The 22684-nt window shown below is 42.3% G+C and overlaps 1 protein-coding gene across 1 annotated transcript; it reads right to left on the bottom strand.

Moving 5' to 3' along the window:
- Positions 1-638: 638 nt before the first annotated feature.
- pik3r5 (phosphoinositide-3-kinase, regulatory subunit 5) lies at positions 639-22684 on the bottom strand. The gene is made up of 18 exons (XM_076727365.1): positions 22424-22684; positions 13751-13866; positions 10590-10705; positions 10417-10485; positions 9038-9176; positions 8157-8226; positions 7559-7733; positions 7080-7248; positions 6915-6983; positions 5891-6774; positions 5199-5321; positions 4757-4888; positions 4419-4512; positions 3806-3882; positions 3213-3306; positions 2841-2923; positions 2171-2286; positions 639-1822 (listed from the first exon to the last, which is right to left on the bottom strand). The coding sequence occupies exons 2-18, from the start codon at positions 13848-13850 to the stop codon at positions 1672-1674; spliced, it is 2661 nt and encodes an 886-aa protein (XP_076583480.1). The 5' UTR covers positions 13851-13866; positions 22424-22684; the 3' UTR covers positions 639-1671.

Here is a 22684-nt window from a genome sequence, read left to right as displayed (position 1 = left end):
TAATGCAACCCAACAATCAGCTGATTGGCCCACACCTTTAGCTGTTGTTTGATGATACCTCTATATCTTGCAAGTAACAACATCACACTCCATAAATTTAATTTATCACATATTTTGTATGCAAAATCCACACCCAAAAAGTAAAGTAGTGGAGTAAATGTAGTGAAGTTTCACCATTGTACCTATACCTGCTGTATATGTACTCAAAAACAAGTGCGCAAGCACCTCTTCAAACAACAAATATCAAGATTAAAATCAATGAAAACATATATTTATTGAGGACTGAATTTGAGACAAATCCATTGCACAGGTGAAACACATACAATTATAAAACCAATATTACACTGCAAACATTTCCACCAGAGAGGGCATGTGAAGAGAGGACAGTGGTGCCAGGCATTTATCCAAAAATAAACGTACCTAATTCATTTAATCTAATGTTCAAGTGCTTCAATTCTATAAAATACATTTCTGTGCAGTGCTGCCATTTCAGTCTCAGTCAGGTGATCAAGATGTTACCCTTTTACAGCTACAAACAATAGTAACTTCTTTAAAAGTATTGTAGAGTATGCAAAGTGCAATGAATCAGTAACTTTTTTTATATATATATATATATATATATAAAGGAAGACGTGCATCTAAATGTATTTTTTAGCACCATAACATTAAATTTATGTTACATGTGTGCCCTTGATGAAATAAACATAATCAATATGCAACAAAATATGCTCTATACATAAGTTACAGTTATCACAAAGTGAGACAAGTATGCAAACTGTGTATTGTTAAAGTAATCTGTACTTCAACTGAAGACAAAAGTTCAACAGAGCCCCCTGCTGGTGATATTTATAACTCTAATTAGACCAACTCCTTAGGAGAAATGTTATCATCAAAAGCCCATTAATAACAGACATAAAACATTCTGGAATAACATTGAAGTTATAGCATGCAATACAATATTTCACAAGCATAATATTTATATTAAGTGTAAGTCCATAGTGTCCATTCTCAGTTGGAGACACATAGTCCCATAATCACCACATTACATAGTAGACTCTGGCCAACAGCTGTGAAAATCTCTCCGTGGTCCTCTTTGTCCATGTAGGTTGATCCAGAGAAAAGTTCATACACTTTGACGACAATATGATCTCTAAATTTGTTCAATCCATCCCTCAGCAGGCTTATTGAAACATATTGGTGTTGCCTTCTCACCAAACATCCTGTACTGTAGATTCACCCTGTTTGACCAAAATTACATTCTAATGTTACTGGACTGGGTCACTTGCCAACTGGGAAAGAGGAACTGAAACCTTTGGCATGAAACATTAACAGTTTCCTTAACAACAGTGAATGACTGCTTTGGACTGGAAAAGCTGGACTCTGCATCATTCCAGCTATTGTAACTCAGGTCAGTCTGTGTTTGTTGGTTCTTTGGTGTGTATTTATATTAACGATCACAGATCTGCAGTTTTCTTTGCAGGTCCTTGTGTTTCCAGTAGTTGCGTCTCACTGCTGTTCGAGGCTGCCATCATATGAACTTGACCCCAGCAGCTTCAAGATACCAAGCGGACAAGAAAAAAGGCTGTGTACTTCCTGTATACTCTCCATCTGCAGTCAGTGTCTGTTATTCAGAGCATATAAATAACTGCATACAACCAGTGGTCAGCAGTGTCAGGGAAGGGCCCCGCTGAAAGTGACGATGGGCAGGCAGAGGAGGGAGCAGAAGGTGGGGTTGAGAGGCTGGATTTGGCCTGAGGTCTGGGATTTTCTCAGTCGCCAGTCAGTGGAGCTGTCAGGCTTATAGCACACCGAGATATCACATCTATATGAGAGGGAGACACGTGAGTTAGATTAAAAACAAAACAAAACAACAACAACACGTTGAGTTGTGAGTAGATGGTGTAAATAAGTGGGCCGTTTTATCTGTGCATGTATGATCTCTGAGATGAAACTGGGTTGCGGCTGCGGAGGATGCAGGTGAGAAAAGAAGATGGTGTGAGAATACAAGAAGTAACGTGCTTGTCTGGTCTGTCATTGAGATGAGAAATCACTTCCCTGACACGTGAAGCTCCGCAAAGATAGTGTTTAATCATGCTGAAGATATTCGAAGATTAGGAGCTATCTCCATGCCGTGTGTGTGTGTGTCTGTGTGTGTGTCTTAAGGCCACACCTGGTGACACTCTGCAGTATTTTTTTCTCATCCTGGTCCAGACACACGGCAAAGGTTGTGTTTCCAGTGCCGCTGACTTGCACCTTGTCCACCTTGACCTCTGTGATGCTCAGCTGCTACAAAAGAAAAGAACAGAGCAAAACTAAATGCATTGCACCCCATGAACAAACCTGTTGGAGAGAAAAGCAGGAACAGAAAAATGCTCGGCAGTGGAAAATTCACACCAAGTGTGTCAACATGTTTGCACATTTGATGTGACTGTTTCATTTTTGTTTTTGAAGCACTTGTTTTTGTTTCTGATTTGTAAAGAGAGCCTTGAGCTCCGAATCAATCACTTACTTAGGTGTACATTCTGCTGAGGTGTGGGGCAAATCAAAGCTCCAAATCTAAACGAGGTTAAGAGATTAAGCTACAGTGTTAAGCAAATAACATTACTGCCAAAACACACGTGAGCAAAACAGATGTGGGTCTTGTCTGTATTGTGGTTTTTTGCTCCATCAGGCTGTCAGGTTGAAAACTTTGGTCTCTGCATCCGTGAGATGAGAGATTCAGTTGAGATGCTATCAAGAATGCATTGAGGTCTCTTTATTTGTGTTGTTTGTGAAAAGGTGCTGCTGCGCTTATTTCAACCACAAACCTCCGAGACAAACCAATGGCGCGTCTAGCTCACCTGGTTGTAGCCCTTCTTGCTTTTTCCGTTCTGTCTCTTCAGGACCTCAGTCATCGTGAGCTGCAGGCACTCCATTTTTGAGTCTGGCAGAGATTGTTCTAGTTAGATTCTGAAAACGCTCACAAATCTGACAGTGATTGCCTTATCGTCCCCAAATGCAGAGGAAAAAATAAAGAACTTCCATTTACCATTTAGCTGGAACAACAATACAGTTTCACTGAGATCAATGAATGATCGAGTCGACTTGCTAATGAAAAATATTCCTTTTCACCATAAACTGTAATTATTATGTTGTGTTGAATCTCCATGCATCAGTAAAGCACAGCTCAGACATTAAGCCATATATTGTAGCAGCCAATGGCTGTAATGTACCTAGTTCCTCAGGATTCTTGCATGCTTTGGTTAAGTTTACTGAAGTACAGACTTTGGTTTCTCTTTTCCACTGGCTTCTCCCACTAATCACCACCTGAATGGGAGGAGAAGGGAGACAGAGATTATTGCTGTGTTGAAAAAATACTAAAACACTTTGAAATGTGACAAACCTTAAAGATTGTATGTGTAATTTTGAATTGGAAACAACATTCAGTGAGCAAATGTATCTAATGAAAGATAAGACATTAGCAGCTATCACAACACAAGTAGAAGAGGGACATCGTGTTTACTACTCTCTAACTTTGCTTCGCTTCATACCACAGGAACCACAGAGGCAGAAGCTCTAGCTTTACAGAACAGAGCACGTGCCCATTGCTTTTTCGCAGACTTTGTATTTTATTACTTAATTGTGATGTGTCATTTCCCATGGATGCTGAAGTGACCATACACGAAACCAGTTGACCTAGTGTAAACAGGGACATGTAACGGGATGTTTTTCTGCTGATAAAATCGTATATATATATGAAAGCAATTCTTGCATAGCTAAAAAAGATCCACATTTTGAGGGTGAGTAAAATCAAATGGCCTCTTACCCTGTTGTACACCACCTCCAACATTAGAGGCACTGCTTCTCGATCACCGTCAATACCAAACCGTTTACTGGCAGCACCTATATGGAGAGACAATGACAACGATTGGGGATCCATGAGAGAGCAGTCATGCAGTTCCAAAGAGTTGAAGATAATGCTACAATAGGCCTACTGTTAAATATGACTTGTAACAGTAACAGAAAAAAAATAGATGCTGAGTTTTTTTGTGTTGTGTCAGAAGGTTTAGGACGCATTCAGTGTAGGCGACATTCAGTTTGTTAAAACAAACACTTGATCAACTGAAGAACATTGTAGTCATTTCCACAGTAACTACCGCACATGAGGCATAACTGTCTTTCCCTGAATGCTTTGCTTCTCAAAGGAAATTAAAAATCAGAAGTGCAAGTTGTGGCGACAAGTGAAACCAAAAAAGTAGAAGTAGACTGAATCATGATGTAGAAATAGCAGATGTTCCTCCACCATAAATTCAGTCCTGTCTGGACCTCATAAAAAACTGATGATGCGTTTCACAGTGTTGAAAGTGTGGAGATTTTAGTTATTGTGGCACAGTTGCCAGGACACGTGCGTGTGTTTGGAGTGTGCGTGGCACACTCACCCATGGCCTTGATGGCGCGCGTTCCTGCGGTGTGACCCAGCTCCAGGGAGTGGACGAACACCTCGGTCCTCCTCTCTCCACAAGCTAATGTCAGCTACAACAGCAGAGATCCTGAGTCAGTCTCTGAATTTAGAACGGTGTTTCATTAATGATTACAACGACCCAGAGGGCATCTGGGTTTTATTTCTCTTCACGAGGCCATAGTCTGGATACCAGGGCTTCCAGACTCCAGGTCCCTGGGAAGAAAACAGCCCAAGAAAGGGGCTGCAGGGCAGTGTTGTATATAGTGTATATTAGCTGTGTGTGTGTTGTGTGTTTTGTGTTGAAGAATGTCTGACCTCAGCCTGGTAGAGCTGGATCAGAGCGGGCCGTGCGGCATAGCGACAGTAGTACAGGACCAAGTCGGCCAGGATGGGCAGACGCTGCTCATAAGAGCTGTCATATGACTCTGACTCCGTCTTTGAGGTTTGCTGCAGAGCAATACAAAACAATTACACAACAGGATGATTTATGTAGGTATACCCTGCAGAACACAACTGATACTGCTGAGAAGTATTTGTGCTCCAGGCTCTATCTATCTGCTAACAGATGGGCTTTAGACATCTTAAATCATTTGTTAATTTTTATTCATATAGCATCAAATCACAATAATATAGAGCAGGTCAAGGTCAAACTCTTCAATGTGCAGATATGTTGGTTGAGCAATGGACTACACTGGAGATGCTTAGTTAAAAAACATAGTTTTGGTTAGGCAGTGTAAAAGTTAGATTCCAGCTGTACCTGGCAGACGACGTTGGCAGGTAAGTTAAGCAGGGTGAGGGTGTTTCTTTCGTACCAAGGGTCCAGCATACCAAGGAGATGGGCAATGTCATTGGTACTGTCCCCTGTGCCCGTGTGGTGATCCTGCTTAAGCAAAGGCAGCAATTAACCCAACAGTGATATCCTCATACAGGTGTGTGATTTTTTGGCTTTTACAATGTAAAAACCTGTCTTTCTTTTCTCGGTACAGTAAAACTCAGCTCTTTGACAGATTAGTTAAAGCTGCATGCAGCCAGTTTATTTTTGCCATCATTAGTCGAAAATTACATAAAAACCTTTCAGTATGTTGTAATTCAAGCGATCTGAGACAAAACAAGACTATAACATCTCCTCTTGGTTCTGTTTTGGCTTTAGAAAATCTAGGCCATGATGGAGACTTTAGACAATCATAGCTCATTTCAGAGAGAGGTTATTCCGATTGGCTACTCTACAAATGCAGACGCTCATGCAATATCTCCTTCAGATCCACTCGTCTTAGTTTTGGAGAAAGTGAAAGCGAAAGTCTGACACACGCAGCTTTGGCCTCATTATGTTCGATGCCATGGCGCTTGTATGGACGAGTGGTTCAATTGTTGCGTACTGAAGCTTTTACATAATATGAAAAAACTCTGTGTTGAATGAATGAGGGTTGGTTGGAGTATTCTTCAACTTACATTAGACAAGGCCGCTCCTTTCAGAGTTCCAGTTTGAACCACAGGACTCAGAGACCTCAGACTCCGCGGCCCTGCTGCTGAATCCCTCTTCACAGGCACAAAGTAGAACTGAAGCTTAAAGGCCCTGCTGAGACGTGGGCACGCGCTCTCCTTCCTCCTCAGGCTGTTGTACGCCCGCGCCACCTTCCCTGCTACGTGATCAGCACCAAACACCACCACCCTCAGCGTAGTATTCTTACTGTCCTCATCACTGCTGAGAATGGGCCTCCTTCGGAAGCAGACATGTCTGAGAGTTTGACTTTGCGAGTGGAGCAGGGGCTCGGGACTGCGTAACTTGACTTGCTGTGGTAGAGAGTTGGAGCGTCTCTCTCGCACCACTAAAAGGTCTTTTGATTCAGTGTTTCCTAAGCTTTTGGCCCGGGACAGTGACCGAGTTCTGTTGGGTTTGATGAAAAGCCGGTACAAGTGCTGGCTGAGCCGAGCCGAAGTTTTGTTTCCAGACTTTGGGGAGCATTTCTCAGCGACGGGAGAGGAGCAGATGTAGTCATCAGAATCTTCAAAGAAGTCACTGTCAACTCCAGAAGTGACAGAGAAGAGGGATGGAGCATAAGACTCTGAGGTGACGGACAGGGTGGAGAACATCGAGTCTTTGGAGGCGGTGGACAGGGAGGAGATGGTGGAGAAGGTGGAGGCACGGTGGTCTGAGCTGCAGTCATTAGGGATGATGGACATTGAAGGCAAGTCTACTCCATGTTCCACATCTTCTTTGTCTTCTTCCTCCTCCTCCTCCTCCTCATCATCAGTGTCTATCTCCTCTTCCTCCTCAGCCTGCCCATTAGCGGCCAGGTCATCAGGGTCATGCTCCAAAAGGATGTTCAGAACATCTGTACGAATTAAAAAAAAGACATATATCAATCACATTTAGCTATCAAAAACTCTAATGAATCTAATCTGACATCTAATGAATTAAAAATGCTTTGAAAAAAACCCAATCAGTCTGAAAAATGTCTGAAAACCACTTTACCAAAGTTGTCTTTTTCCCAGTGAAACATGTGGCACTTGGCTGTCGGCAATGGAAGAGTTTGTAGCATTCCTGAAAGCAACAACAGAAAAAAAGAGCAAAATAAAGTGAAATATCATGTTATACACTGTGAATACATCCTCCAGCTCATGAAACCGACCCTCTTACCGTCAGACTTCCTCCCATTGGATGCTGGGATTCTCATCCTCTCCCTCAGTTGCTCAAGCTTCTCGATCACGTGCCCGCGGCCCTTCAGAGGGTCGCTCATGGCAGCAGCCGTCTCTAAGACGTCACTTAACGTGAAGAAGATCTGCTCCAATTCATTCACAGCCTTTGCCTGCAAAGAGTGTTCATGATATGGTGTGATGAGTGAGGGTCTTCAAAAGTAGATGTAATGCTGCACATTTCCTTGTTATTGTTTACGTGGTAGTATAATGTGTGTAATATCTTGAAACTAACTACCGATATCCATCTTAAATTAAATTAAAAGTCGTTTGAATTGACAGGTTGGATTTCATTTTAAACTCATATCTGCATATGAATAACAGTAATTCAACTCCTTAACAAAATCTAAAAATTATGTTATTGTCTTTGAGGACTATCTCTGGATTCTAGACCGGAGTCCAGAGGGTGTGAACCTCACGTACCTGCAGGGCTGTGTGGATGCTGTGTAGGGGGTACTTGGTGCCTAGCGTGGACTGGAAGGCGTGTTTGATCAGGGTGATGTACGTCTCTTTCTGCGAGTGCTGAATGCAACTGAGCTGCTCAGCCACTGAGAGAAAGTCAGCGGGCACCTCGCTGGGGTTCATCAGCAACACAGTCCTGCAGGCAGCACACAGACGGAGTCAGCGATAATGTGCCACCATGTACACAAATTCACACGAGAGAAGACGCAAACAGGTCGCTATGGTGGTGGGATTGAGGTGGGGTTGGTTTGATTTGGCATGGCATCAGATTAGATCGACTTACTGGGAGCCACTGACTTAAGAAATAAAGCTGGACCATTACATCAAGACAGAGGAAATTCAAGAGTGCGAAGATTATCACAGTCTGAAATAGACTGCTGTGAAAATGCAGCTGTTAAAAGAGGTACAAACAAATTCTATGTGTACACTCACACAGAATAAGTCCTTAGCAAATGCAAATGTTACCGGCACTTGCTGAGAAACTGAAGAGCTTTTCATTCCAGAATAAATCCTAAATTGTGAAAACACATAAACAGAAAGCGTCAGTGTGTAGACTTACATGGTCTTGGAGCACTGGCTGGACGTGATAAGGCCCTGCTCTTCCCTCACCAGTCTCTGAAAGGAAATCCCTGCCAAGAAAAAAGAAAATTGATTTTACTATATCTGTTGGTGGTTTTTAACGAAGAACACAGTGTTATCCACAACAATGCCTTGGTGGAATGGGGAGATGATATTACAGCATTTAGGACGTCATGTCCTGCTGTTGGCCTCTGAGCTGCAGGACTGAAACAGCCGGTGTTTCACTTGTTCAAAGACTGCAATCAAAGCAGTTTTTGAAGCAGCTTGTTGTGTTACAGATGTAATTATTGGGCTACTATTGTCTATTATAATCCTGATATCTGTCATGACGTCACTGAAAATGTGTAACACATTAAAAACATCCTGTGGCTCTGATTATAAAATGAAGCTTTTAAGATTGAAAACAAATGTTAAACCGAGCAAACACAAGCAACCAAATCACCACTTAAGACTCATTCATTGAGTCAGTTCAAACGCATTCATTCATGTCTGCTGCTGCTGTGTTCTTGCCACTTCCTTTGACCCTTCCTGTAAATTTCAGTGTAAGTGGCTTCTGCTTTCTTTGTTTTGTAAATGCTTCATCCGCTTTCAAATAATTTCAGGTTAGTATGAAGAAGTGCCCACTTCACTCTGACGCCTTATCTTCTTCCTGTCACTGCCGTTGTTGATGCTGTTTGTGGTGTAAGCAGTGTCCTTTCACACAAGTGTCACCCTAAATGCATTTCTTTGACTCGTCACTAGGGGGAAGATGGTCACAAGGGTTGAAAGACGACAGTGTTTCAGAGACTCATTGCAGACTAGTAGACACACACACACAGGCACACACACACCCTTAAACAAAATGAGCCCTCCTGCATTTACCTGGGGCCTTGATCTCCAGTTGTAGTGTAGAGAGGAGGTTTCTACACACGCTGCTGTAGGGCTCAGGCCAGGTGAGGAAGTGGCGAAACACATCAATAGCTTCCTCCAGCAGCTCTGCATCTGGAGGACAGTATGGCGTCTGCAACCAATTGACAAATTGAAAGCACAGCTGCTTTAGTGGGGTTCTGTTACTTCCATTTCGTGCAAGTTGATTCTTCCCGAAAAACAATAGTTTGACTACTGATGCACCTTTGTTCACCGTTGACTCAGACAGTTTTTTATATTGATTGTCAGACATGATTACAATTGCCCACTGAGTTACCAAACTACAGCTCTTTTAATTCTCAGTCAAAAGACACTCAAACACTGTTCAGTTTAAAATAACATGCAGAAAAATGTAATTAATCCTCATCTTGAGAATACATGAATGGACTATAGTCCTCCCTGCATCAGTGTGGATCAGCCATTTCTGGCCTAGAGAGATTTGTCCCACAGCAACTTATCAAATATTACATACTGTAATAACTTATTTATAACATTACTTATTTATAATATTTTGTATAAATCCTCCTGGTGGATCAGATATGTAATAAAAGCTGTTAATGTGATGAATTGCATCCATTTAGTACATTAACTGGCCATTATGGCTTCATAAGAGGTTTAATGTAATGCTAACTATTGATGCTTATCTGACAGTCTTCTTGCTCTTATCCTTTACTACATCATCAGCTAAAAGCACGTCACATACCTTATGAGGTAATTAACTAAGTTTAGCGCAATAATGTGATCTTATTTCATTATCCAGTGTCGTATTACGTTACAGGCTTTATGACAAACAGCCTAAGGCACATTTGTCACATCATTACAAAACCTCAAAGCTGTAACATTATCAGTTGCTACACAGCTCAAACTGAACTCTGGAGTTCTCAGTTCCTGCTGAAAAAACATGCTGCACACCAGAAAAGGGATTTTATCAAACAGTGGTGGCTCTGGTACCCCAGTGTTTTTCTGTTTTTTTTTTTTTTTTTTAACCAACTACTTGTACAAGCAGTAATCAATAATCATTTTTCCAATCACATGATTTTTTTGTGGTGAGTGTGAATGCACATCAGCCTGGCTGAAAAAGTAGAATCAATGTACATGAACATAACACGTGGAAGCCCATAGGGGACTATATTAAAATGACGTCTGCGCTTATTTTCAACTGTGCTAGAAGCTTTTCTCATAACAGCACCTCAGAAACATCACAGCGGTTAGAACTGAGGAACTGAATGACCTTTTGATGGAGTGTGCACATACATGTGTGATGGCACCGTACTAAATGGTACTGTGAGGTGACTAAAGGGGAAAGCTTTTGATCGCAACTGGATGATTTGTACCTGAAGCAGCGTGGAGGAGAACATGATAGCGAGGGGAGCCACCAGCTCATACTGACACTGCTCCTGAACCTGAACACACATTGAGAGCGACAGACAGACAGGAATTACTACACAATACACTCAGTGAACAATGCATTCACTTTGACCATGACCTTTGACCTTCATCCTCTCACCTCTCTGGTCTTCCTGATGATCTGTTGTAAGAGGATGAGGAAGTTCTCAGGGTCCCTCTTCACCATCTCCTCCAAGCTCCAGCGGTTCATCGACTGGCCCGCCGAGCACATCAGCACTGAGCGGCGGCACATGGAGATTCATGTTAATGTCAAAATCCACAGCAAACACAGAAACAGACACAGAAGTCTCAAGTTTTACGTCGCCACAAGAATTTCGCTCCAGCCCCCGAAAAAAACGATCTCTGTGTGTGAAAGTCAACACAAAACATTTCCCATGGAAGAAAAGCTTGTTTTACTGTAACTTCTCTGATTTCACCCATAAAATGTTCTGTGGATACGAGCAATGCCGTGCCACACTGCAGCTACTTGCAATGGATCGATAAATCAGTGGGCTAAATTAAATTAAGGACAGCTTTGCAAATTTCAAAATGAATTATCTGTGCACACACGCAGAGGATATTAACACTTCACATGCTGTCGTCAGCGTTACAGCGACTCGTAAGAGATAGAGTCCATCATAAAGGAATGATATTGAGTAAACAGTGACACCACAAGTCAGGATATTAAAAAGCTGCCTGTTTGTGCTACAGCAGAGCCAACTGACAACAGCTGCTGCTGCTGCTGCTGCTGCTGCTGCCGCTGCTGCTGGGTTTAGCCTGACCCTTTGCTGATTTCTTTGAATATAAACTGAAAGAATAAATTGTTTGTGTAATCTGCAATTATATCTGTGTATGGCCTGCAGTGTGACGATATATAACTAAAACAGGAATGTTCTGGTCAGCAGTGTATTTGTAGTTGTGCATTGCAATAATACAAATGAGCCCACTGTGTTAGTGCTTTTAGCGTGCAAGCAGAAGTGCTCTCTCTGTTCTGAGACGGGCAGCTTAGGCTAAGTTTATTAGCTTGATTAGTCACTGTAATCAAAATCTCTTTGTTGACTCTTGATCTCTTGGAAATCCATGTTCATGGCCGATAAACAGTGCAAACAGGCAACATAAACAAACTAATAAACACACTACTGAAACTGGTACATGCAAGGGTCTCTGTAAAGGGCTCTAGTTGTTGTTTTAATAGAATACATACAGTATAAAACCAACACTGATTCTACATTTTTTTTAGCATGGCTGTATAAGCTCAGTTTTATGTAAATAAGGCCTTCAGCAAGCTTAACTTCACACAGATCTATTGCACGTCCGTCTCACCTGTGTGTGCAGACATTCAGCTGAAGCAGGAGTTTAGTCTTATATGATCACATGTATATTATCGCAACCTGCAACCTGAAACTTTCGTTTCCTTTGTGAAATCCTAAAAATCATAGCCTATAGGAACGAAAGTGCATCTAACACCACCACATATACAACACTGTGTTTATAAAGTGGCTGTCAAGACAGTCTTGCGCTTGGGTTTGGACTGGCATGAACCAAAATCAGGTTTGCAGCTAACAGCAGGGATTAAAAGCCCGTAACTGTCAGTGCTGCATGGAGCACTTGAAGGGTGTGTTTTATCACCTTTTGTTCAGTGTTTCAGTTAGGATGTTTGTACACTGCCAGGACACATTTCCTGTTACATGAAAACAGAGTTAAGGTATCCTCCCCAGAACACTTGTTTTGGTACTGAACGCTTCAAAAATAGTTGGTGGTAACAGACTCACAGATCATTATTACACAGGTTATATAAAGTATGGATTTACAAAATTTTAACAAAAACCTTTAATTTAAATAAAAGTTTTTTAGAGATCAAGCTCAGGCTGTGAAACAATGTGAAATGGAAACATGAGATAAAGTGATGCGAGAGAAAGCAGCGCATACGCTATCTCAGACCTCACCAATCTGAGGTGAAAGTTTCATAAGACCCTGTCGAGATATCAGTTTGATTCAGCCAGTCCTTAAGCAGAGGGCTGCTGGCAAACAAGTTCACATGAACGTGATAACAGTTACAGACAACACACATATCTTTGAGGATCGTCTGCCATGCTGTGAAAAAGGCGTCAAGTGGAGAGGGAAGCATGAAAGATGAAAAACAGACTTGTTTTAAATGTCAAATGCCATCACGCAGGCGATCAGGGCGTCAATCCTTTAAGGTATGCATGCGTCACCCTATGTGGCACTGGTTGATGTGTGGGAGGCTGATGCCCATTTTAGTCATCCTGTCTGTTTTTACACCCTGCACCACAGTGGCTCCTGCCTCACGATGCCTCACTCACACACACACTGCGGTCTGTGCCACCACTTCCTCCCAGCTGTCTATTCACGCAGCTTCCTCCAGCACCCAATAACACGATCCCCAGATGATCTTACAGCAACAGTGTCACCGACAACAAGCTCAGACTGTTATTTACTCAAACGAACGCCTCGTGTGCTTGGCGGAGAGTCTGTCACAAGCTAGCCATGTGTTGAGAGAGCAAACTGCCTTCTGTTCATGTCAGCGCTCTAAAACAGGACATATCACATTCAAATGTGTGCACTGGGGTTTCTGAGAAAACGTCTTGTTTTTACCTTCCTAGAAACAGAACGTTACAGGTTTTACACCACAAGACCTCAATCAAGCCTGCTAGATCGTTGTAAGTGGCTTTAGGTGGCTTCCAAAACCATCAATAAAAGCAGACATTTTGACTTGTCATAGCAGGAAACACACAATAGCTTTAACAATAGCGCCGCTTCCCTGTAAGGTATTCCAGTGAGACAGTACTCAAGATATCAGGAACTCCAGTAAGTAGAATGCGACCATCATTAATGTTATGAAATAAACATGCGCTTTTCCTGCCATGACATGACAATATTCCCACTGTGAGAAGTACAGTCGAGTGATCTAACCTGCTCTATCCCACCTGAGCCACAGCGTGTGCTGCAAACACTGGACACAAGACTACTAGGTCAAACTGTGACTGTTACTAACTGCTGGTCAGTAATCTAGAAAGGCCATCAGCCAAAGAAGTAGTGATTTGATTGTGGTGTGGTTTCATATACAAGAAAAGGATTGTCAAGGATTAATACTGCAAAACAGATCTGATGTTGAAAGCTTTCACTTTTTCTAATGAAGTGAGGGCTCTGTAATAGTGTGCACGTGCCTTGTGATTTGCAGCCACTGTGTATATTTCTTGATGCAGATGCAAACTAAAAATTACTCTCATTAATACAATTTTCTAGCTCCTGAAGTCTTACCATTCCAGTGGTGTGCTGCCGTGGGGCTTTGTCTCAGCCCATCCAGGCACCTGTCCAGAGCATGCTGGATCCTGTCCTCTGTGCACGAGGTGTGCTGCATCTTCACTGCTCAGGTTCTGTGGAGGGGTGAAAGACAGGGCTTGTATTAAGCATCAACATATGATACATAACTCCACTCCCCTTCATCCATTCTGTGGAAGACTATCTTCAAATTCATTTGTAGGCATGTGATAGCGCTCACACGCACACACAAAAACAAACTCTTTTCATGGACGGTGTGTGTTATCGCGTCTGTTTTGCATGGGGGCAAATCACCGGCCTCGTATGAAAATCAGTCAAGGAAATTAGATACACAAACCATAAAGGGACATTTCTAAGGGGAAGGAAAACAGACGCAGGCTTGCTTTTATTATTGTTTTGTTGCTATGGTTCCTGAAATGTCAGATTCAGTGCAAAGTGTGATTGAAGCCTGTCCTGCCTCAGCTTCATGTCAAAATGCTGACAAGAGCCACACTAGCTGTCATGTTTTGTGATATATCTAATACATTAAATCATACAACAACAAGCAACCTCTACCTCCAGCACCATGTCAGTTACAGCATGTCGTTCCAGAAGGAGGAAGGACAAACAGGAGCCTTACTCCTTTATTACAAGTTGCAGATATATGCCTACTGGCAGTGATTACCTGATACAAGGAGGATTCGTTTGCTTGCTACAGTCATGACATTTAAGCCTTCCTAAACAAGCTTTGACAGCAACATTTAGACAAACCAAACCCCACAATTTTCACCATATGACTGCCCTGGGAAGGTGAAAGATAAAAACAATTGATTTCAGTTCTTTAAAATCGGCATCACATCAGTTGTGAAACAGTGTTGTAGATCAGAGGGACGTGATGAAAACAGTGAAATATATCATTCCAGTATGACCACAGGTTTGTAAGTACATCATATCTACACCACTGACGCATCTTGACGTGTTGAACTTCACTTTATTGCTTTCAGTTTGTCAGTGCGTTTGGCTGTTTTTCATGCCGCATCTGAGGACAACCCAGGTGTGGCGAGCTGTTTCAGTTCTGTTATGAGCCCATCCCATCAGACGATACATGCATAATGAGATGTCAGGGAAGTCCCATCAGCGACTTTATAGGGTTGAGTGACAGATTTATGAATCCTGGCTTTATTTAGGGTAGATAAACAACATTCAGGTGACAGGACTTAAATGACAGTCTGAAAGCTTTTATGCCAAACAACCAAAACTTCAAGTCAACTGAGGCTGCTATCCAAACCAGGCAAAGGCTACGACGAAGACAGAAGCCATGCACTCACATTTGTACAGTGACCATTGTTTTATTGGTAACTGCAACATTGCAAGATTGTTGAATTCCCCTGGAAATTGTTAAGGTGTTTTTGTGACTGCTTGCACGCGGCACAGTCAGTCACAAAGAAATGGCTCTAAAGAAGAACGGGACGGTCAACACAAAGTGCACACGCCAACCAGTGCTGAGGTCGGAGGATGTTGATTTTGCACCACACCCCAACATTTATTCTAATTTATTTATTTCTCCAGACCCCCAACAGCTTGTTGAGATGGAGTCCAGCTACACAAGATTAACACTAACACTGACGTGAATGTCATCAAGTCTTTTTTAACTTGAGCCTAAAAAAAGAGAGCATTTTTGAGACCTGTAATATGTTAACCACAAACATGATGTGTCAGTTGTTGTGTTTGGTGTGGGTAGGTTTAAATTAGGGCTCTTCAGATGATCATGGAGCATCTTGTTTGACCTCATTGTTTCGAGTAATTACTTATCCTCGTACTTTTTAGGAACATAGAGTTTCTCTTGCTTGTTGGTAAGCATTAGATGACCTGGCTCACTGGATGGGCAAGAGGGGAGTGAGCTGGTTGACAGATGATATAAAGAAACTTGTCTTTTAAAGATGTCCGTCTGTCTGGATACTCAGATATAAATGGAGCCAGAAATATCAGCAACTAGTCAAGCAAGATCTGAGTGAATGGGATGTGATAATAAAAACAAAAAAAAATAATCAAAACATAGATTTTGTCTATGAATGGATGTAAAATTCAGACACTGCACATATCTGTGAAATTCAGTTTTGATCTTGAAAACGATTATGAAAGCGACTGTGTGGAAGACTTTGTGTTTTAGAAAAAAACCAGAAGTAAAAACGTTGAATATTTGATCAATATTCATTGAAATGTGGTCAGCAGAGAAGTTATGTCAGAGTTTTCCATGGAAAACACATGCAACATAAACACATGTCCAAATTCTGGGGAAACATCCAAATTTGAGAAGCAGAAAAACCGTACTTCCCTAAAGAAAAGACAGCAGAGCTTTTTAAAGATTTGTTGTTTTAGAACTTGAGCAGCTCAGCAGTTTTTGTCAGATTCTCAAAAACTTACTTTACATGAACCCGAGCTAAATGTACACCAATAACTCATGAGCTTGTTTCGATGATGAAAAATAAGCATTGGCTGAGGTTTTTTTTGGAGTGAGGTCGCCACACACAGACATAAGCGATGACATCAGGAACTGTTTTGCCTGATTACATCTTTGTAAAATTTCCCCAGAGAGTTTGACAAATTCCCCATTTCGCGTGAAAGCTAGAAATAAATGAAGGCTATCGAATGAACAGTGTTAATGAATGACTCACTTGCTTTCACCGACCCACTCACCTAATAACCCTACCTGATACACGCCCACACAGAGCACACACAAGGTACACTTTAACCATTGTGACATTGGCTGAAATGTGCTTATTCGCCTCTTTCTGAGACTTAAGTTTGCAATGTAAGAAGAGTGATATCACACTCATATCTGCATGGTAAATATAAGGCTACAGCCAGCAGCCAGCTAACTTCCCATTAGCTTAATTTAGCATAGACTGGAAACAGAAGGAAACAGCAGCTTGTTTCATTCTGAAAGCTGACAGAATCCATCTACCAGCACTTGTAAAGCTCAGTGACGGGTTGTATCTTGTTTGTTTTACCCATACAAAAACTGAAGTGCAAACTCAATATCATCTGGACTATTTAAAGTTGCCTGGCAACCTTATGGTGAACACAACATGTCATCCTTTTTCAGAAATGAAAGGAACAACACACAGAGAGCCAGGATAACAGTTTCTCCAAGCTCAACAAGAAAGCTTGAACTGTAGAACTTTAAAGGCATGCAAAGGCAAAAGTCAAGATAAAAGGTCAACACAAACAACACAGCCCACAAACACACTTATGGAACGTGTGTTACATGTGAAATAATTGTCCGTATGTTAACACTCATGCATGCTTGTATACACATACAGGACTGCCACACACACACACACACACACAGTATACTGTACAAACATCCCACCCACCTGCCTCATCAGCAGTGGTGGAGATGTGGAGCAGGAAGCTGATGCAAACACAAGTTCAGGAGGCCCGGAGGAATGAAACTCAATTATCCCCCACCACATCACTCCTTTTCCTACAGTTACCATTCAACAACAATACCAACAGCCCAAGACGTAAACACATCCATACAGCCCTTTTTCTCAGCGGTGCCTCCTCCCCAGAGAGGTATTGTGTCTACAGGGTGTCCCGAGTGGCACTGAGCAGGGGTATAGAGCCGAGCGTGTTGGACACTTGTGCTAAGGGCTCCGGTCATTGTCAGGGTCGGACAGAGCTGGATGAGAGCCCGGTCAGAGTGGAAGGAACTAATAAGTCAGAGCCGTGATGACTTCTGCATCCAGGATGGGGTTCAATGGAGGCATGTAAAGGTAATAAAAGAGGTGACGGCCTTATATGAGGTGGCACGGTGCAGTGAAAGTGTTGTTCTCAACTTTATCAGTACCAACAGCAGTAATAGTTCTGCTGACGACATCAGGGTAACTGTTTAAGTACTCGTGTCGGTGGAATGCCTTTGACAGACAAAGTCTTGTCTTTATCCATAATTGTGCATCACAACTTATTTGCTGATTATTGATTGTAGTGGAGTAAAAGTATATATAAAGTGGCCGAAAATAGAAATGCTCCAATAAAGTACAAGTGCCTCCAAACTGTACTTACAGTGCTTGAGTAAACGTACTTATGATGGTACAGTTAGCTGATGGACGGTTAATCAATGTAAATGTACCATTACTACTACTATTACTATTACAAGTATCAAAATACAGACAAAACGTCTATACTGTGAGTACACAACTATCCAAGCTTTCTTAGCTTTCCATCCTCTGAGGGCTGGGCGACCACGGTACCATGAGTGGTGCTACGACATGCACATGCACACTGATTGGGATGTTAACAGAAAAATTCAATCCCAACTCCAGAGTGTCATCACAGTTGTTTACGTGGAGTTGCTGGTGGTGTTGCAAATGCATGAGTGTGTGGTGTTTCATAAGAGGATGTATGCAGCACATCCCTAAGAGTCAACAAGGCCACTTCCACTTTTTCATGGTTGCAGCTCACAACAATCAGACAATAACAAGAAGCGTTCGTGTGGTGGAAGAGAGATTTGAAAGAATGTCCGAAAGCGAAGCATATTTATGCTGGATTAACAAACGCGTGGAGACGGTCTTGTGAGCCTGTCAAAGGAAAGGAGAAGCAGTCCATACAGTGAATAATGCTGTGGTGCAACGTTTTGACCTTCATGGTGTCCGTCAGGCAAACATCCATGTGACCAGAGAGCAGGTCATATTTAAAGCTCAATTTGGAGATTACATGATACAAAATAACATCCACCTTCAAATGCTACAAGCGGTCAAAGCCTTTTTGGCTAATTTGAGAGAAACCACTGACGCTGAGAACAACAATCAAAACAACCTTTACGTCTCTCATAGTAGACATTGATCACATTGCCTATAATAGCCTTAGCACAATCAGCAGAATTCAATTCACTCCACCTTTCACCCAAAGACTATTACTCTCCTTCCTTTCTCATCTAACCTAAACACACGTAAAACCTCAAAATATGACACTGTGGTTAATGTTTGAACACAGTCGAGCACAGAGTGCTTTGGTCCCTGATGCTCAGACTTATTCACGTTCCCGGACAACCCGAGCAGCAGCACTGCACCTCCACCTGTGTCTCTCTGGCTCTTTCTCATGCCGTCCTCTTTTTCCTCCCTTCCATCTCCCCACAGGCTGCTTCCCATCTCTCCCACTGATCCCATTACCAACTGCTTCCTAACAGGAAGAGAGCTTCCCTGCTCGGCTGAGGAAGCAGGTGCCTCCCCATTGTTGTGGTGTGATCAGACTCAGAGATATACTCCCACAGACCAGAGAGGAGAGTTTGTGTGTGTGTGTGTGTGTGTGTGTGTGTGTGTGTGTGTGTGTGTGTGTGTGTGTGTGTGTGTACAGTATGCCTGTCTGTGCACCCCGCTCACCCCCTCCGATTGATAGAGTCTGATATTCACATCCAGTCTTCCTCTGCTGGCCCGCAGAGCTGTTATTCCCCCCCCCTTCTCTCCACTGACCTACTGGATGTGAACTGGCCTCTTATGGCTTTAGGAAACAACAGCAGTCCAACTCCAAAGCTCTGCTGTAACTAAGTGCTTCCCTTTAGTTCAAACAACTGCTACCGGTGAGAATTCAGCAGTCTGATAAACTAACGCTGCAGTAACGGGTGGAGCAGTGCATGGCATATAAAACACATGTTTTGTTTTCGCCTTTGCTACGCACTGAAGTGAATCCTACAGATAACCCTTGAGGTCTATTCTTGATCCAGGGAACAGCAGCTGACAACAATCTTAAGATTAAGGTGAGCTTGTTCTGCAGCTTTCAGTCACGTGACATGAGCGTCATCAGCCGCCAGCGTTCACCCAGTTTTCATGGAATTGTAAAAGTTGCACTTTGAGGAGTTCTTGTTCATGTTGGTCATGAGGTGTGATTGTCAACTGATGATCCCATGGTCAAGGGAAGCTCAACTTTTAATTAATCTGCCATTTTAGAAAAAAAAAAAGGGAAAAATAAAATGAGACGGCACAATCCGGTCTGGCACATCTAACTACAGCACCAAAACGCAGAGGCTGCTGCGTTACTTAGAGAACAGAGAGACGCTTTATATAACCTTCAGTCTTCACTTCCTCAATAAACACTGATAAACATAAGATAAAGCTATTATGAATGCAAATATGAAGGGCAGTAATATCAAGTTATGACTCTTAAGTCCAAACAACAGGAAGCCAGTGATGGCTCTGCTTCACAAACCAGACTGAGTGAGTCTTTGTCTGCTCAGCTTCACACTGAGCAACACTGGGTTTTATCATTCAGCATATAATGAGGATGCATATATCCATGATTTCCAATAGAATCCTATCACATTTACTTACACGCAATACGCTAACAAACATTTTGTGCACCGTAAAGCTTGCATCACCAAAATTTTTTGCAACAACAGGTGTGTTACGCATGTGCACCAATGCGTATGCACAACACACACACACGGGGGTGTTGACCTCAAAGTGTGTGCTGTAAAGGTGAAAATGAAGATTCTACTGATACCACAGCCATAAAGAGACAAACAGGAAGCAATGTTGTGAAAAACACACAATGCTGCACTGGATGGGATAGTGCAATCAACCTCTGCTAGATGTGAAATTAAAAAAAAAAAAAAAAAAAAAAAAAGCACAACATTGTTACAGCTTGCCTCTTCATCTCTGTGGTAAACAACAAAGGGTGTCAATATCTGATACCTCCAGTCAACGTCATCAATCTGCGTTCTTTTCCTTTTTTTCTTTTTTTTTTTTCACAATTTCAAGGCTGACGCATGACCTGCTCCGGCAGTTTTTATTTCTCAACAGGATGAGAGATGATTGTATTCAAACTGATTGTGTAATTGAACAATTTCTAAGAAGAACGGATGATGCCTTCTGTTGGTTGCGGAGGGAGAGTCTGTCATCATCCAACAGGCTGGATGGAAACAACAAGAAGTTCATTACATTTAATGCTCACTTCTTTTGGTGAAAAGCTTGTGGGAGCTGCATTTATTAGGAGTCCTTATTTTGTAGGCCACTGCTGGGGGAGAAAAGTCAGCAGCATGTACCTCATGTCCATAGAGATACTTCAAAGCTAAGTTTACCCACTTGTCAGTTTGTACAATCAAATCTTCCCTTCAGAACAGAGCTGCATAGAGAAGAAACTTGAGACTTGGACTTGACTTGCACCTGGCTGCTGCAGAAGTGGACTTACTTTTTGAACATCTTTCAAATGGACATCATTCCCACCTGAAACCCTTACAGTTTACACACTATGTGCTCATGAGGACTTGACTTGACACTTGAATCAGACTTGAGACTTGACTTCGACTTGCTTGCGACTCAACGGCTGATTTCACGCATGGAGGCTTGGAGGCTGAGTGAAGTCTGACAGGCTGCCTCAAGTGATGCCACTTGAGTCAGCATCAGCTTTATTGCATTATGGGTAATGTAGGTTCCAGGTTTTTGACATGGAAGAATAATGTGTATTGTGGAAAAAACGATACTGATGGTTGATTTTGATCATCCTGAGTGCAACTTGTTCAACTTGAAACTCGAACTGGACAAACTTTTAAAAGGTTTTCATTTTATATTGTCGTCCTTCCAGTCAGTCTCACTGCAGGTCACAATTTGCCATCTTCAGCTATTGCTGGTCATGACCCGAATTAAAAATCAGCTTCATAACCAAATGCACCTGTACTGCACCTTAAATCTATATGTAGCTGAGAAGTGGTTGGTTTGAATAGTAAAGAGGATGTTGAGTTCAGGCGTTGGCTCAGAACAGTTTCTGTGGGGTGGAGTTCTCATTGACAAACTGTGCCATGTCTAACTGATCGTATGCTTCAATGATAGTTAACAGGATTCTGTGCTTGCATCCTCGGTTTTCACCTTTCAGTACAGTTTTGTATGTATTAAAATCATAACTGCGTACTAATATTCAAATTAATTACACTTCACTTGCTCTGTAAAACCAACTACAGCCACTGAAATTACAGCACAAATCTGTATCATCTTATTATGCAGGTTACGATGCTGACACAGATATCTGAGATTAACAGAGAACACTGGCCTAAATATGTGTTCCCACTTACAGATGCGATTACAGACATTTAACTCAAAGTAACGTTCAGCCGACTGACACGTGCTTCTGCCTCTCCACTTCCTCAGTGTTTATTAAAAGCGTGAATTATAAAGAGCAGACCTGTAAAAGCAGAAGTTCCCAAAATGGTATCACAGCGGGGGTCTGTGAGCTCACAGAGGGTTACTGTCAGTATCACAGCCCTGCTTTTCCCATCAGTGTGAGGCGGACACTGCCCACCAGTGCCTCTGACAGAAAACAAGACATTCAGACTGCAGAGAAATGAACTCTGATAGCATAAAACACATTTGCATGAGTCAAAACAAGATGCCATAGAAAACTGACTCTGACAAAACCAGCTTCAAAGACAAGAGTCCCCAACATGTCAATACACCGTCACAGTGGATAGACAGATGAATAGTGTCACAAATCGTCAAATTCTCACATATTTACTATCAATTAAGTACATGTAAAGATGTCAACACTTCCTAATCAATAATGTCAGTCATTATCAGAGAAGACAGACTCGTCAGTGACTGCTGTCCTCATCCAAGCTCCCGCAGCAGGCAGCAGGTGCCCTTCAAAATAAAACAAGACCCATTACTGCCTCAACTGTCTTACCTGCAGTTTACTGTCCAGCATCCATAGCCTCTGTATGCGTCTTAAGAATCCAAAGAGTCCAAAGCAGTGTGTCTCCAGCTCAGTGTCGCAGCCATTCATTCACCACACACATCACGGTTTAACAGACAAACCCACATCCTGGGCACGGCGGAGCAGTGCAGTGAAATCAGCCGCTACTATCTGGTTGTAGCTCTCTGCTGCGCTCGAACACTTCTGCGCTTCACACACTGCAGCGCACAAACAAGGCAAACAGGAAGTGTA

This window comes from Chaetodon auriga, chromosome 4 (genome assembly GCF_051107435.1).
Source record: "Chaetodon auriga isolate fChaAug3 chromosome 4, fChaAug3.hap1, whole genome shotgun sequence".
NCBI lineage: Eukaryota > Metazoa > Chordata > Actinopteri > Chaetodontiformes > Chaetodontidae > Chaetodon > Chaetodon auriga.
Note: the sequence above shows the minus strand (reverse complement) of the source record. Positions and strands in the feature narration are given on the sequence as shown.

Excerpts from the sequence above, each read along its gene's own strand:
- pik3r5 (XM_076727365.1), bottom strand. The coding sequence starts at position 13,850 with ATGCAGCACACCTCGTGCACAGAGGACAGGATCCAGCATGCTCTGGAC. Across the intron at positions 10,706-13,750 it reads GGCAGCACACCACTGGAATG|TGCTGATGTGCTCGGCGGGC; the intron begins GTAAGACTTCAG and ends GCCGCCGCTCAG. Across the intron at positions 7,734-8,156 it reads AGCCAGTGCTCCAAGACCAT|GACTGTGTTGCTGATGAACC; the intron begins GTAAGTCTACAC and ends TGCTGCCTGCAG.